The sequence below is a fragment of the Ochotona curzoniae genome, unplaced genomic scaffold, assembly GCF_017591425.1.
Source record: "Ochotona curzoniae isolate NIBS_2020 unplaced genomic scaffold, NIBS_Ocur_1.0 scaffold_4506, whole genome shotgun sequence".
NCBI lineage: Eukaryota > Metazoa > Chordata > Mammalia > Lagomorpha > Ochotonidae > Ochotona > Ochotona curzoniae.
Window position 1 is genome coordinate 78084162 of NW_024467119.1, and position 15642 is coordinate 78099803.

A 15642-nucleotide genomic window follows, 5' to 3' on the forward strand; every position below is an offset into this window, starting at 1 on the left:
TGAATGGCTAATGATGAAACAAGTAATGCCAAACTTTCTTATTAATCCTTTACTAACCATGTAAATATGTTTCATTATCTTCATTTCTCATTTTTGATTGCACTCTAAAATTTTTATGATATTTGAGCTACATTTGGTGGTTAGAGTTGTCAGAACACTTGAATTGCTTCTTTATGCCTTTGCATTTCTCTTTCTGATTTAAAGGGCAGGAGCAGCTTGAGGTACTGTGGAATGTGGATAGGGTCGTGGGCTTCAGGTACAGCCCTGCAGAGGGCAGGCGTGGCTCTGCCTTGAGGGAGGCCAGGGGCCACTGCGGCGGGTGTCCCACAGTACCGAGGGGCTTCTCCCCCTGTGCTCACTCTGTCTTTCGTCTCAGGTGACTGTGGAGGAGGTCATGACCACAACTGCATATCTGGACCTTTTCCTGCGTAGCATCTCTGAGCCAGCACTGCTTGAGATCTTCCTCCGCTTTATCCTATTGCACCAGCATGAGAATGTGCATATCCTGGACACCCTCACGAGCCGAATCAACACCCCGTTTCGGGTAAGGAGAGCACCGGAGGAGGGAACTAACGATTCAGAGTTCAAGAGAACTTTTGAAACAGAGTTGTGTGTGTGTGTGTTTTCTGTTTTGCTTGTGTGTGTTTTTCAAGCAGCTATTAAAAAAAATTTTTTTTTTGATAGAGATGAGCTGAATCATGTGTTTTGCCACCAGGAGTCCTTCTGTCTGGAGAGTGGCAGTTCTTGCTTTTTGTAGGTCATTTTTCTCATTTTGTCTGTATTGGCATCCTCTTCTGTAGAACTGGCAGAATGTATTTCTGAGGGGCCAAGAAGCAGGGAAAACATATGGACTTAAATGTGCCAAGGCACTGGAATACATCAAGTCTGAGAGTTAGAGACGATTATTTGTGTGAGTGTCCTGAAATTGAATATGTACACTTATACATTCAGGTGGCCATTCTTTAGTTTGGAGCTCTGATTCAAGCTTCAGAATCATTTTATCCCACTCTTCAAAACTCCCTCCCCAGTGACTGTATTTAATTGCAATTACTGCTTGAAGAGCAAAATAATATTATTCAATTTGTAGCATGTATTGATGATGTAATATGTCCAATAATAAGACAAAGTGGAGAAGAGAGAAAGAGCCATATAAGCGCAATGTTTTGTTTTATTTCTCCAAAACTAATTTAGTAGAAATCTGAAGTAGATTCTAATAAGTTAAAATATCCATTGGAAGCTGAGCAACCGCTAAGACAATAACTTAAAAATGTAGTTAAGAACTAGTTAATGTTATATTAAAGAAAATATTTCTTTAACAGTCCACCTATAGTACAAGAATATATACATTTTCTCCAAATGTCCATGAGGTGTTCTCAGCACAGACCATATACTAGGCTTCAGTGGCTTTAAGAAGATTGCAATAATGCACACATTATCTGATCACAATGGATTTAAACTCAGAATTATTGACAAAAATATGGGAAATTTGTGAACATATTAGAATTAATACACTTATAAATAACCAGTGAGCCAGCAGAAATCATAAGGGAAATGGCATGAATGAAAATGTAGAACAAACACTTCAAAGAAAAAGTAATGTCAACAAGATAGTGGAATAGGAGGAAGCACCAGGTCCTTATACCCCCACAGAGATACTGAATTAATGAAAGTTAACCAAATTGCCTTTGAGAGAATGCTGGAAATTAGGCAAGGGGCTATAGTGCAAAGTCCAGAAGAGCAGAGTGAAGCGGGTAGGAGAATTGGCACAGTGCTCACATTACCGACCCTATCCACTCCCTCTCTGCAGCATTGCAGAGCAAGATTTGGAAAAACACTCTCAACCATGGATTCTTCCCTTGGAAGGAAAAGAGTGAATGTGTCCAATATTATGTCTTTATGTTGGGGAAAAGAACAAAATAATTATAAGAGATACAGACTGCACATAATGACAATAGGAAGTCCTTCCCTATGTGTACTTACCCTAAATATGAATGAATTAGTCACTGAAATGAAGACCTAGATTGGCTAACTGGATAAACAAAACAAGATCCAAGAATACCCCATCTGTCAGATATTAACTCTTGATTTAAGCATGCACGTGAGCTGAAAGGAATCAAAAGACAAAAAACAGCATCCCATGTGAATAGTAATTAAAAGAGAGTTGTGATGGCCATACCTGGATTTTGTTTGTGTAAAAATGTTTATTACTATTCTTTTATTTGAGAAGCAAACACACACACACACACACACACACACACACACACACACACACACACACACATACACGTCATCTCTTGACTCACACAACAGATGCCTACAATGACTGAGATTGGCCCAAGGGCAAAGTTGAGAATCAGAAATGCAATATAGATCTTTTATATGGGTTGATAGGCACTCGGGTTACCTGAGCCATTGTTACCTCTCACAATGTGCATAAACAGGAAGCTGGTGTCAGGAGCCAGAGGTAGCACAGAACCAAGGTATTTTGGCATGGGGCACAGGTGTCACAAGCAACTAGTTAACTGCTAGGTCAATTCCTGTCCCAAACCTGTATTTTAAAAGAGGATTCTAAAGTTAAGAAGCCAAGAAGAATATAAAATACAGAGGCGTGTCAGTTCACCAGGAAGATATAACAGTTATAAATACAATGATGTAATTGGCATCAGCGCTCCTAAATATATGGAGCAAACATTGGCATAATCTTTTTTTTTTATTGTTGCTTACATTATATTATGTAGTACAGTTTTATAGGCGCTGGGGATCCCCCCCACCCCTCCAATACCCCTCCCCCCATGGTGGATTCCTCCACCTTGTTGCATAACCAAAGTTCAAGTTCAGTTGAGATTCATTGCTTGCAAACACATGCCTAGCATAAAGTTCAGCGTCTTATTGTCCAGATAAGTTCAGTGGCCTCTTGGGGAGACCTTCTATGGTCTGAAGATAGGTCTAACAGAGTAAAGATCCAGTCAGTTAAAAGCCCCAACAAGGCCTCAGTATCATTATACAACGTTATGGAATTAATTGACATAGTATTGGGTAAACAATATGTTAAAAATAATGCAAGTTCCATTCTTCGAAACATCTGGGTTGAGACAGTATCAATGACAGGTTCAAAAAATAACAAACAACCAAACAAAAAATTACAGGTTAAATCAAGGCAAACATGTGGTATCTAATCTTTTGGGATTCGCTCATTTCCCTTAGCATTATAGTTTCCAGTTGTGCCCATTTAGCCACAAAGAACTGCATTTTGTTTTTTTTAATAGCTGAGTAGTATTCCATGGAGTAGATGAACCAAAGCTTTCTTATCCAATCTTCTGCTGATGGGCATTTCGGTTGCTTCCATGTTTTCGCAATTACTGATTGTGCTGCAATGAACATAGGGATGCATGTTGGTTTGTCGTAAAACAGGTGTTTTGGATATATTCCTAGGAGTGCTATTGCTGGGTCATATGGTATGCAGATTTTGAGTTGTTTGAGTGTTCTCCAGACTGATTTCCATAAAGGCTGTACCAATTTGCAGCTCCACCAGCAGTGGAGTAGGGTTCCCTTTTCCCCGCATCCTCGCCAGCAAGCGTCGTTGGTGTTCTTGTTTATGTGGGCCAATCTTACTGGTGTTAGGTGGTACCTCATCGATGTTTTAATTTGGATTTCCCTTATTGCTAGGGAGCTGGAACATTTTTTCATATGTTTGTTTGCCATTTGGACTTGTTCCTTTGTGAAATGTTTGCCCATTTCCCGTGCCCATTTCTTGAGTGGCTTGTTTGTTTTGGTTTTTTGGTTGTTTTGAAGTTCTTTGTATATCCTGGAAATTAGCCCCCTATCGCCTATATCGTGTGCAAAGATCTTCTCCCACTCTGTGGGTTGCTTTTTTACTTTGTTGATTGTTTCCCTTGCTGTACAGAAGCTTCTTAGTTTGATGAGGTCCCATTTGTTTATTCTGTTCTCAACTGCTATTGCTTTTGGTGTCCTTCTTAGAAAGTCGGTACCTACTCCTAGGTCTTGCAGGGTATTTCCTACATTTTCTTGCAAGAGTTTGAAGGTTTCTGGATGTAGGTTTAGGTCTTTTATCCATGTAGATTGGATCTTAGTGTATGGTGATAGATGTGGGTCTATCTTTTTGTTTCTACAGGCTATCAGCCAGTTGTCCCAACAACATTTACTAAAGAGTCCTTCCCACTTGCTTAAGCTGTCATTGGTCTTTTTGTCAAAGATTAATTGGCTGTATCTGTGTGGATTCCCTTTTGGTGCTTCTATTCTATTCCATTGATCTTCCTTTCTGTCTTTGTGCCAGTACCAGGCTGTTTTGATAACCACTGCTCTATAGTATGTCCAGAGGTCCGGGATTGTGATTCCCCCTGCTAATTTCTTATTTTTCAGGATGGTTCTAGCTATTCGTGGTTTTTTGTGTTTCCAGATGAACTTTTGAATCATTGTATCCAGTTCCGTGAAGAATGTTTTGGGCAATTTGATTGGAATTGCGTTGAAAATGTATATTGCTTGTGGTAGTATAGACATTTTAATGATATTGATTTTGCCTATCCAGGAGCACGGGATGTTATTCCATCTTTTGAGGTTTTGTTCAATTTCCTTTTTAAATAGTTTGTAGTTTTCTTCGAATAGGTCTCCTACACTTTTGGTTAGATTTATTCCCAAATACTTCATACTTCTCTCTGCTATTTTGAATGGTATCCTGTTGGTTAGATCTTCTTCCATCTTGGTGTTATTTGCGTACACTATGGCTGTTGATTTTCGTTCGTTAATTTTGTACCCCGCCACTCTGCCAAACTCTCGTATAAGTTCTAGCAGTTTCTGTATTGAGTCTCCTGGTTTTTCTATGTATAGGATTATGTCATCTGCATATAGTGAAAGCTTGACTTCTTCGTTTCCTATACGTATGCCTTTGATTTCTTTTTCTTGTCTTATGGCCTCTGCAAGTACCTCTAGGACTATGTTGAATAGCAGTGGTGATAGTGGGCACCCTTGTCTTGTTCCAGATCTCAGTGGGAAGGGTTCTAGCTTTTCTCCATTCAGTATGATACTGGCGTTGGGTTTTTCATAAATTGCTTTAATTATGTTGTGGATTTTCCCATCTATGCCTACTTTGGCTAGAGTTTTTAGCATGAAGAGGTGTTGGATTTTGTCGAAAGCTTTTTCTGCATCTATTGAAACTATTATGTGGTTCTTGTTTTGCAGTTTTTGGATATGGTTTATAACATTTATGGATTTCCGAATGTTGAACCATCCCTGCATTCCAGGGATGAATCCTACTTGATCCGGATGAATGATCTGTCTGATGATTTTTTGAATTCTATTGGCTAGGATTTTGTTGAGAATTTTAGCATCAATGTTCATCAGAGAAATAGGTCTGTAGTTTTCCTTCTCTGATGGTTCTCTATCCGGTTTTGGGATTAAGGTGATGTTGGCTTCATAGAATGAGTTTGGGAGGGTTGCTTCCTCCTCTATTGTTTTGAAGAGCTTGTAGAGGATTGGGGTTAGTTCTGTTCGGAATGTTTTGTAGAATTCTGTAGTGAAGCCGTCTGGGCCTGGGCTTTTTTTCGTTGGGAGATCCTTGATGACTGTTTCAATCTCTACCTCGGTTATGGGTTTATTTAATTCTGCAGTTGCCTCCGGACTGAGTTTTGGTAAATGGTGGGAGTCCAAGAACTTTTCTATTTCTTGGTGGTCCTCAAATTTGTGGGAGTACAGTTCTTTGTAGTAATTTCTAATTATTTTCTTAATGATTGCAGTGTCTGTTGTTATGTTGCCTTTTTCATCTTTAATGCTGTTGATTCTCACTTTCTCTTGTTTTTTTTTTTGGTCAATCGGGCCAGTGGAGTGTCTATTTTGTTTATTTTCTCAAAAAACCAACTTTTTGATTTGTTGATTTTATGTATAGTTTTTTTGATTTCTATTTGGTTTATCTCCTCCCTTGTTTTGATGATTTCTTGTTTCCTATTGTGCGTGGGACTCTTCTGCTGCTGTTTTTCCAGATCCTGGAGGTGTGTGGTTAGTTCCTGTATTTGGCGTCTTTCTTGGGCCTTGACATGCGCTCCGATTGCGATGAATCTACCTCGTAGCACTGCTTTGGCGGTGTCCCACAAGTTTTGGAATGTAGTATCAGAGTTTTCATTGGTTTCCATGAATTTTTTGATCTCATCTTTAATTTCTTCTCTGACCCATTGTTCGTTTAATAGCATATTGTTCAATTTCCAAGAGTGCCTATACTTCCTGGGGAGTTTTGAGTTGTTGATTTCCAGTTTCATCCCATGGTGGTCTGAGAGGGTACATGGTATGATACTAATGTTTTGGAAGTTGTTTAGATTCGCTTTATGTCCTATCATGTGGTCGATTCTGGAGAAGGTGCCATGCACCGCTGAGAAGAATGTATAGTCTGTGGCCTTAGGATAAAAAGTTCTATATATGTCTACTAAGTCCAGTTGTTCTATTGTTTGTGTGAGCTCTGTTGTTTCTTTGTTGAGTTTTTGTTTCGTAGACCGGTCCATTGTTGTTAGAGGTGTGTTGAGATCGCCTACAAGAATTGTGCGGGTGTCTATGTCTTCCCTTAAGTCTGTAAGTAATTGCTTTACGTAACTAGGTGCATTAAGATTCGGTGCATAAACATTAATGATGGTGATTGCTTCTTGATGGATCATTCCTTTCACCAGTATAAAATGGCCTTCCCTGTCTCTTTTGATGTTAGTTAGAATGAAATCTATTTCGTCTGAAATTAGGATAGCTACCCCAGCTTTTTTTTCTCGTCTATTGGCGTGAAATATCTTTTTCCATCCCTTCACTTTCAGTTTCTTTGCATCCTTTCTGGTTAGATGCGTTTCTTGTAGGCAACAGATGGTTGGGTCTTGTTTGATGATCCATTCTATTAATCTCTGTCTTTTGATTGGTGAATTTAGACCATTTGTGTTGAGAGTTAAAATTGAGAGGTTGCAATTTTGCCCTGCCATGTGATTGTGTTGTGTGTGTGTTGTTGCCTATGTAATTGTCTTGTTTGTGTGGCCTTTAGTTTGGAGACCTTCTTATTTGCCAACTTTGTTTGTGATTTGCCTCCTTTTTGTCCGGGACTAGCGCATTTCTAAGGAGACTTTGCAGAGCTGGTTTTGTGTAGACATATTCTTCTAGTTTTTCTTTGCTATTGAAGTATCTGATTTCGTTCTCATATACAAATGAGATCTTTGCTGGGTAGATTATTTTTGGTTGACAGTTGTTTTGTTTCAGGACTTGGAAGATCTTTGTCCATTCTCTCCTTGCTTGTAGGGTCTCTTCGGAGAAGTCAGCAGTGATTCTGATGGGTTTTCCCCTGTATGTGATCTTTTCTCTACTTCGTACTTGTCTCAGGATTCCTTCTTTGTCTTCATTGGAGTAGAACTTGAGCACCGTGTGTCTGGGTGAAGATCTCTTTGGATCATGTCTGTTGGGAGTTCTCTGTCCGTCCTGTATGCGGGGTGGATTTGTGTTCCAAGTGTTTTGGAAGTTTTCCTGTATAATTTCATCAAGCACTGCTTGCATCCCAGATTCTCTTTCTACTCCCTCGGGGAGGCCGATGATCCGAATATTCAGTTTTCTAAGGTAATCTTTCATCTCTTGCATCATTTTATTAGTTTTGCTGAGGTTTGTCTCCAGCTGTTTAATTCGCTGGACACCTTCATTTTGTGTGTCTTCTGTTTCAGAGATCCTTTCCTCTGCCGCATTTATTCTGTTGATGAGGCTTTCAATTTTATTCTCTTGGGCATCCAGTTTGGTTTTGATTTGTTGTATTTCGGTGATTATGCGGTTCTGGAGGTCTTCCAGCTTTGTGTCCACGTCTCTGAGAGATTTTAGCATTATTTTCATCAATTCCTTTGTTGGTAACACTTCCATGTCTTCATCTCGCATCGCCGATATTGATAATGGCTTTTGGCCCTTGTTTGGTGGGGTGCTGGCTCTTTCATCTGGAGCACAACTCTTTCTGGTGGTTTTTCCCATTGCGTTGGTGTATTCTGGTGGGGCAAATGGACCCGTGTGTTGAGGGGCTGTCAGGTGCTTTCCTGTAGAGATTGGAGCCTGCAGGCGTGGTGTTGCCGGGCGTGGTAATTTTCAAGGCACCGTTGGTGCGTTCTCAGGGCCCGGGGCTGTAGAGCACCACCTTGGGGGCCCAGTGGATTCCAGGCACACTCTGGGCACCTCTTCTACAGGTGTGACACCCCAGGGCGTGGAGGGATGGAGGCGCTCTCTGGGTGTGCCCCCTGTGCGGGAATCCCCAGGGCTTAGAAGGTTTTATGTGCTTTCTCCCTGCGTTCTCCGTGTCAGGGACTGCAGGGTTTTTCAGGGCCCACCTGTTGCGTCTCCCACACACGGGACTGTGGGTGAGGCACTTTCCAGGCGTGGCTCTTGTGCAGTGAATCCACCACTCGTGGTGTGTGGGTGTTCAGAGCCCCTGCTCCCGTGTGGCTCCCCCACACAGGCCCTTAGCGGAGGAGTGACCCAGGCGCCCTGTTATAATGACTTCACGGCAGGTTCTCACCGTGTCAGTGTGATGCAGGAGTTTTCAGAGCTCTCCTGGTGGGTCGCCCACGCTCAGAACTGCGGGGTGGGAGGCTAGGAGTGAGCAGTTCACCCTATGGGAGTGGTACCTGCGTGCCAGGGACACACAGCGCTACACTTCCCAAAACTGGGAGCTCTCCTGACACCTGACACCTGACACCTGTGCTGCGGAGGCGGCTGCTGCAGGCAGCGATCAGAATCCTCCACCAGGCAGGATGTGGGGGACTCCAGATCCTCGCCAGCAGCCTCTGCGCACCGAGACGCACTGGCCCCCCTCAGCGCTGGAACATCCGAGGCGCCTTCCCTCACCACCAACACCACTGCGCGTAGTTCCCAAGGCACAGATCCAACCGTTTCAGGCTGCCTGCCCCGCCTTCTCAGAGGCTGGAACCTCAGTAGGGGGCGAGGAATGCGGAGGCTGCCACGTCAACCCCCCCCCCCCGCTCACCAAACGTCCGGCTGCTGCAGTCTGCCTCCGCCGCTGTCAAAGGCTTCCCGCCGGCGACGATTCACCCGATCTCCCTGCCTCCGAGCTGGCCGCGTCTCCCGTCAGGCCTTCAAAAGTGACTCTGCAGGTCTGGAGTGGGATGTCGGTTTCTCTACCTTTGTCCTGCTCCGTTCTCGTTGTTCTTCCGAGTTGTGTGGATCTTTTTGGCTCCACACTGTCCCAGGGAGCTTCACAGACCTCTCCCTGCGGTTCCCTGCTGTTCCTCTTTGCTGCTTCTGTAGCGTTTTATCCCTATCTCGCTGAACGCTCCCTCACAGCCTTCCTCCTACGTCGGCCATCTTAAAACTCAACATTGGCATAATCTAAGAGAAGTAGCTGCTCAATAATACCAGGAGACTTTATTCCCACTCTTTTATAGTGCACGTAGCAACCAGAGGTTCTAAAGAAGCAGGATAGGAACAACACTGTAAGCCAGCTGGAGCTAACAGACTCAAGTGGATTACTCCGCTCAGCAACAGAATATTCCTGGAGCATTGTCTTAGATAGTCACATGTTAGGGCACAAAGCAAGCTTAACAATTTTATAAAGACTGAAATAATGCAAAGTATTGTTTTGTGGTAGTGATGGTAATAAATAGAAATCAATAGAAAAACTGGGAAACCCACAGTATGTGAAAATTAAACAATGTACTCTTAACCTGTGGGCAAAGGAAGAAATCACAGGGGAACTTGGAAACATCTCGAGAAAATGAAAATAAAAGTAGAACATACTACCCACATTTACAGGATCCTAAGAAAGCGGTGCTAAAAGGGACTTCTATAGCTATTAACATGTTGAAAAAAAAGATCTCAAGTTGATGGTATAACTTTACATCTTAAGGAACAAGGAGAACAAACTAAATTCAAAGTTGGTGGAATAGTAAGTACTATAGATGAGAGCAAAAAGAAATGAAATAAAATCAATTAAACTGAGTTTTCTTTCTTAAAAAATTCAGCAAAATAGGTAAACCTTCGATATATTCAGAAAAATAGAAAGATGAGTGAAACAAATTTGAAAGGAGAGAGGGGATATTATAGCTGATGGCAAAGAAATCAAAAGGTTTATAAGAAAATGTTATGAAGAATTATGTAAATCAACAAATTAGGCAACCTAGAAGTGGTTGCTTTCTAAGAAGCCATGTTCTGAAATAGTCATGAAGGAGTAAAAAAATCTGAACATATTTGGCTAGTAAGTATATCGAAGGGATCGGTGTTGTGCCGTAGTTAATGCCTGTGTTGCTGACATCTCATATAGGTGCCAACTTGAGTCCTGGCTGTTTACTTCTGACCCAGTTCCCAGCAAATGGGTTGGGAAAATCAGGAACATGACACAAGTGCTTGGGCCCCAGTGACCCACGTTGGAGACCCCGATGAAGCTTCTGGCTCCTGGCTCCTACTTTAGTTTGATTCAGCCCTTGCCATTCCCAAGAATTAATCGGTGGATGGAGGAGCTCTCTGTCTTCCCTTCTGTCTCTGTAACTCTTCCTTTCAATAAAATCATTTGATAAATCTTTGAAAAAAGATAATCATTGATGCAACAATAAAAACTCTTTTAACAAAATAAAGCCCAGCACCAGATGGCCTTACTGGAGAACTCAACAATCTTCTGCAAATTCTTCCATAAAGATTAGAAGGAACTCATTTTAAAAGGTCAGCATTACTGTGATATTAAAGCTAAATAAAGATTATGTAAGAAAACTAGAGAACAGTTTGCCTGATGAATATTGATTCAAAAATTCTCAGTCAAACAATTTGCCATGTTAAAATGAGATTTATTTCTAGGATGCAAGGATGGCTTAACATGAAAATCAATCAGTATAACATGTAACACCAACAGAATGAGTGATAAAAATCATTGCATCGGGCCCGGCGCGGTGGCGCAAGTGGTTAAAGGTCCTCTCCTTGCACGCCCGGGATCCCATATGGGCACCGGTTCTAATCCCGGCAGCCCCACTTCCCTTCCAGCTCCCTGCCTGTGGCCCGGGAAAGCAGTCGAGGACGGCCCAAAGCTTTGGGACCCTGCGCCCGCGTGGGAGACCCGGAAGAGGCTCCTGGCTTGGGATCGGCATAGTATCGGCCCGTTGCGCTCACTTGGGGAGTGAATCAGTGGACGGAAGATCTTCCTCTCTGTCTCTCCTCTCTGTATATCCGCCTTTCCAATAAAAATAAATAATAAAAATAAATCTTTAAAAAAAAATCATTGCATCAGCTCTCGACCCAGAAAACATATTTGAGAAAATTCAGCACCCTTTTACGATAAAAAATACACAAAAGCTTGAAATAGAGACAACTTCAGTATTATAGGGACATGTATGAAAAGCCTATAGCTAACATCGTACTTAGTGATAAAAGACTGAAAACTTTCTCTGAGAAACAGGTTGAAGTAAACCTGAAAATGTTACATATACACACAACACAGTGTTCAGCTTTGAAACACGAAGGTGGCGACAACGTTTGGAACTGGAGGTCATGATACTAAGTAAAGGAAGCTAAGCACAGACAGGTGCTGTGTCATTTCACTCATGTGTAGGGTCTAAGGATAAACTCCCAGAACTTAAAAGAATAACTGGAGCTACTTGAGGCTGGGGAGGGAAAGATTGGTTAATGGTTACAAAATTATATGTTATATAGGAATAGTGAGTTAGGTAGGAGTAAGTTCTGAGTTTCTGTTATGCACAATAGGTAATATACGACAATAGGTAATATTAATGCACTGTGTATTTCTCCTTATAGTAATTAGATTGTTTTCACCATATAGAAATGTTAACTGTTTGAGGAGACAGATGTTTTTACCCCAGTTGGACATTACACAGTAATGTATATATTATATGTACATTATACATATAAGTGTATATGTTAAAGTGTTTTTTTTTTTTTTACTTTTAAAAAGGAAGGAAATACTGTCACATTCTACAACCTGAGTGAACTCTGGGGATATTACACAAGTTAAAAAAAAGTCGCAAACACAAGTTGTATAATTCTGCCCATGTGGAGTGTCAGAAGTACTGAGATTTACAATAACAGAAACTACAGTGCTGTGTTGTCTGGAAATCGGAAAGTTATTGTTCACTATAACTGGTTAGTGAGTCATTGTCAGCTTTGCAGAATATGTACATTTTAAAGATCTGTTATAAAACAATGTGAACATATTTTATACAGGTGAATTGTGCTCTGAAATAACATGTTAAATTCTATGATCTTTTTAATCACATTTAAAAAAATATATAAATTGTTTACAAAGGTTCTAAAACATAGAATAAGAAATAATATTTTATGAAGCCAGTGTTATCCTAATTTTTAAAAAAAGATCTGTTTATTTTTATTGGAAAGTTAGAATACAGAAAGGAGGAGAGACAGAGAGGAAGATCTTCTGTCTGATAATTCACTCCCCAAGTGACCACAATGGCTGGAGCTGAGCCGATCTGAAGCCAGGAGCCAGGACCCTCTTCCGGGTCTCCCTCACGGGTGAAGGGTCCCAAGGCTTTGGGCCGTCCTCGACTGCTTTCCCAGGCCACAAGCAGGGAGCTGGATGGGAAGCGGGGCTGCCGGGACACAAACTGGCACCCATATGGGATCCTGGCATGTTCAAGGTGAGAGCTTTAGCCATTAAACTACCACCCAGGACTCTATGCTGATTTTTAAAATCAGACAAAGATACCCTAAGAAAATTATAGACTACTATTAATTATGAATGCAAACAAGGAGTTTCTAAATAAAATACTAAAAAAAAGAAAGGACAGAATAAATGAAGTGGATTATGTTATGATCAAGTAGAATTTACCAACTTTTGCAAAGCTGGCTTAAAATTTGAAAATCAATTAATGTAATGTATCAACAAGATAAAAGAACAATGTCATATGATCATTTCAGTAGACACAGAAAAAAAACATTTGACCCGATAAATAAACTTAATACACTAGAAAAGGAAGGGTACTTCCTCAGTCTGTGAAAAATTTAGAACTAACATCATACTTCAAGGTGAAGAAAACAGTCTCCTCAAGGTAAAGATTGCCAACCTTATCAACTCTGTTCAGTGTAACCAGAGAAGTTAAACAAAATATGCAATTTAAAAGCAGATCAGAAATAAAGCATTTTGTATTTGAGAAAGATGTGATCTCATATATAGAAAAACCAAGAGACATACTAAAAATTAGAATTAATGAGTTCAATGAGGTTGTAGGATATAGGGTTAATGTAGAAAAATTATCTATATAGTAGAGGGGAACAATGTAAAAGTCAAAATCAGAAAAAGTCATTTGTTATCCCATCAAAAGAAAAACAATTTCATAAACCTAGTATAGAGCATACTGTGGAAACTGTAAGACATTAAAAGAAATCAAAGTAGACCTAAATAAATGGGAAAATATCCCAAGTTCATGAGTTATGATACTTAATATTGTTCCTGTATGAATAATTACTCCCCAAATTGATCTAATGTTTTCCCTAGGAAACTCCCTTCTTGCCTATGTTTAAATTGCTTAGTTGATTCTGAAATCCATATGGAAGTACAAAACCCCCAGAGTAGCAAAACCAAATTTGGAAAAATGAAGATCTGGGAAAGTAAATAATTTCAGAACTTAACCACAAAAGCATAGTAACCATATCTGTGGTTGTGGCAGAAGGGTGGATATACAGATCAGTGGGATAGAATTGAGAGTCAAGAAATAATGTGATAATATCTGTGGCCAGTGAGTTTTAAACAAGGTTCCCAGGCCCATTCAGTGGGCGAAACAATCATCTTTTCAACAAATGTGGCTTGAACAATTGGATACAAAATGCAAATGAATGAAGTTAAACTCTCATTTCACACTGTATATAAAAATTTGTTCAAAATGGAGCACAGACCTAAATGTAAGAGCTACACTCATAAACTTCTTTTTTGTATATAAACTCTTGCAAGAAAACATGAGGTTAATGCTTGTGATGCTGACAGTGATTTATTAGACAGGACAGCAGAAGCACGAGCAAGAAAAGAATGGGTAAACAAGTTGGACATCATCACAATTAAATTATCTTTTTGCTTCAGTAGACATCATTCAGTAGTGAAGAAGACAGTCCAAAAAATGGTGGGAACATTTTGCATGTCATATCCCATAACGTACTTTTCCGTAGAATAATGAACTACAATTCAAAGGTTGATACTCAGATACCACGTTGAATATCCATAGTGATTTGGCAATAGATAAAGAGGTTACCTAACTACGTCTGGTTTTTGTATTTTGTAGGTGTTTGTATTTTGAGAAGAAAGAGAAAAAATTCCCAAGGATAGGTAATGCCTAGGCTAAATCTTTGAAAATAAGCAGGAATTGGCCTGAGAAGGAGGCAGGAAAAAACCATTCCAGGAATAACATGTACAGATGACTTAGAATGAAGCAGAATGTGTTGCTTCTGTTTAAGTATATGACAGTTTTCAAATGGTCATCTTCCTTCCTTCCTTTCTTCCTTTTCTGTTTATTTACTTGAAAGAGTTAGAGGGAGCTACAGAGAGAGGAATCTTCCAGCTGCTAGTTCACTCCCCAAGTGGCTGCAATGTCCAGAGGTGAGCTCCTCCGAAACTGGGAGCCAGGAGCTTCTTCCAGGTCCCCTACTTGGATGTAGGGGTCCAAGGTCTTAGGACATCCTCTGTTGCTTTCTCAGCCCATCATCAAGAAGCTGGAGCAGACAGGGCCCAAACTGGTGCCCGTACTGGATGCTGGCACCACAGACAGAGGATTAACTTGATTTTCCATGGCCCTAGCCCTAAACATATAGCCATTTCTTTGCAGTACTGTTCTAAATGTCACTGACCAGATTGTAAGTGCATCCTTCCTTCAAGACAGACCAGCATTGTTCCCTCCTGTGCAAAGAATGAAAACCTGAATTACTTAAGTGGCGCAGAAAACTAATAATACTAATAATAAAGCTTGCTCTCAAAAGGATGTAATTTTTACAATACATGTTAGTATATCTTCCTAGTTTACTAGTTGGGAATTTATCTTTGATTTTTGGAAATTGAAGACTGAAAGATTTCCTTTTCTAAATATTTATTTTTGTTCGAAAACCAGAGTCACAGAGAGGAAGAGAAAGATACGTATATTCAAGTTCACTGCCCAAATGGCCACAACAGCTGGAGCTGGTCAGGCTGAAGCCAGGAGTCTGGGGCTTCATTATCTCCCACAGGGTGCAAGGGCCCAGTTCCCTCAACCATTCTCCGTTGCTTTCCCAGGTGCATTAGCAGAGGGCTGGCTTGGAGATGTAGCAGCCAGGACTTGAATCAGTGTGCTAAGAGGAGGTGCTGGCATTACCTGCTATGGCTTACCTCACTGTGTCACAATGCTGGCCCGGAGCTTTTTCTTTTTTAATGAACGTCTGTACCTTCCTGTACATTCCCGTACCTCCAGCACTACGGAAAATTGAACTAAGGAGAATGTCCCAAAGCCATGAGAGAAACGGAGTCTAGGGGCTGAGAACTCTAAAGGAACAGTTGGCCAGGTTAGATGCAATTTCCTCTGACATTTGTCTTTTGAGTAACTAGTGCCGTATTTGGAAATAACAGCAAAACAAATGAGCTGAACACGAGACCTGTGTCAGTTTGTGTGTGCTAGGGGACGTTGGGAGTGTGTTTATCTGGATCATTAA

At 40.8% G+C, this 15642-nt stretch overlaps 1 protein-coding gene across 1 annotated transcript in view; it reads left to right on the forward strand.

Annotated features, from left to right (window-relative positions):
• The window catches only part of FHIP1A (FHF complex subunit HOOK interacting protein 1A), a 103996-nt gene that overhangs the window by 65170 nt on the left and 23184 nt on the right, over positions 1-15642 (forward strand). Inside the window, exon 5 of the mRNA XM_040967157.1 lies at positions 377-544. Coding sequence (XP_040823091.1) covers positions 377-544 — 168 coding nt within the window. The remainder of the gene's footprint in view (positions 1-376; positions 545-15642) is intronic.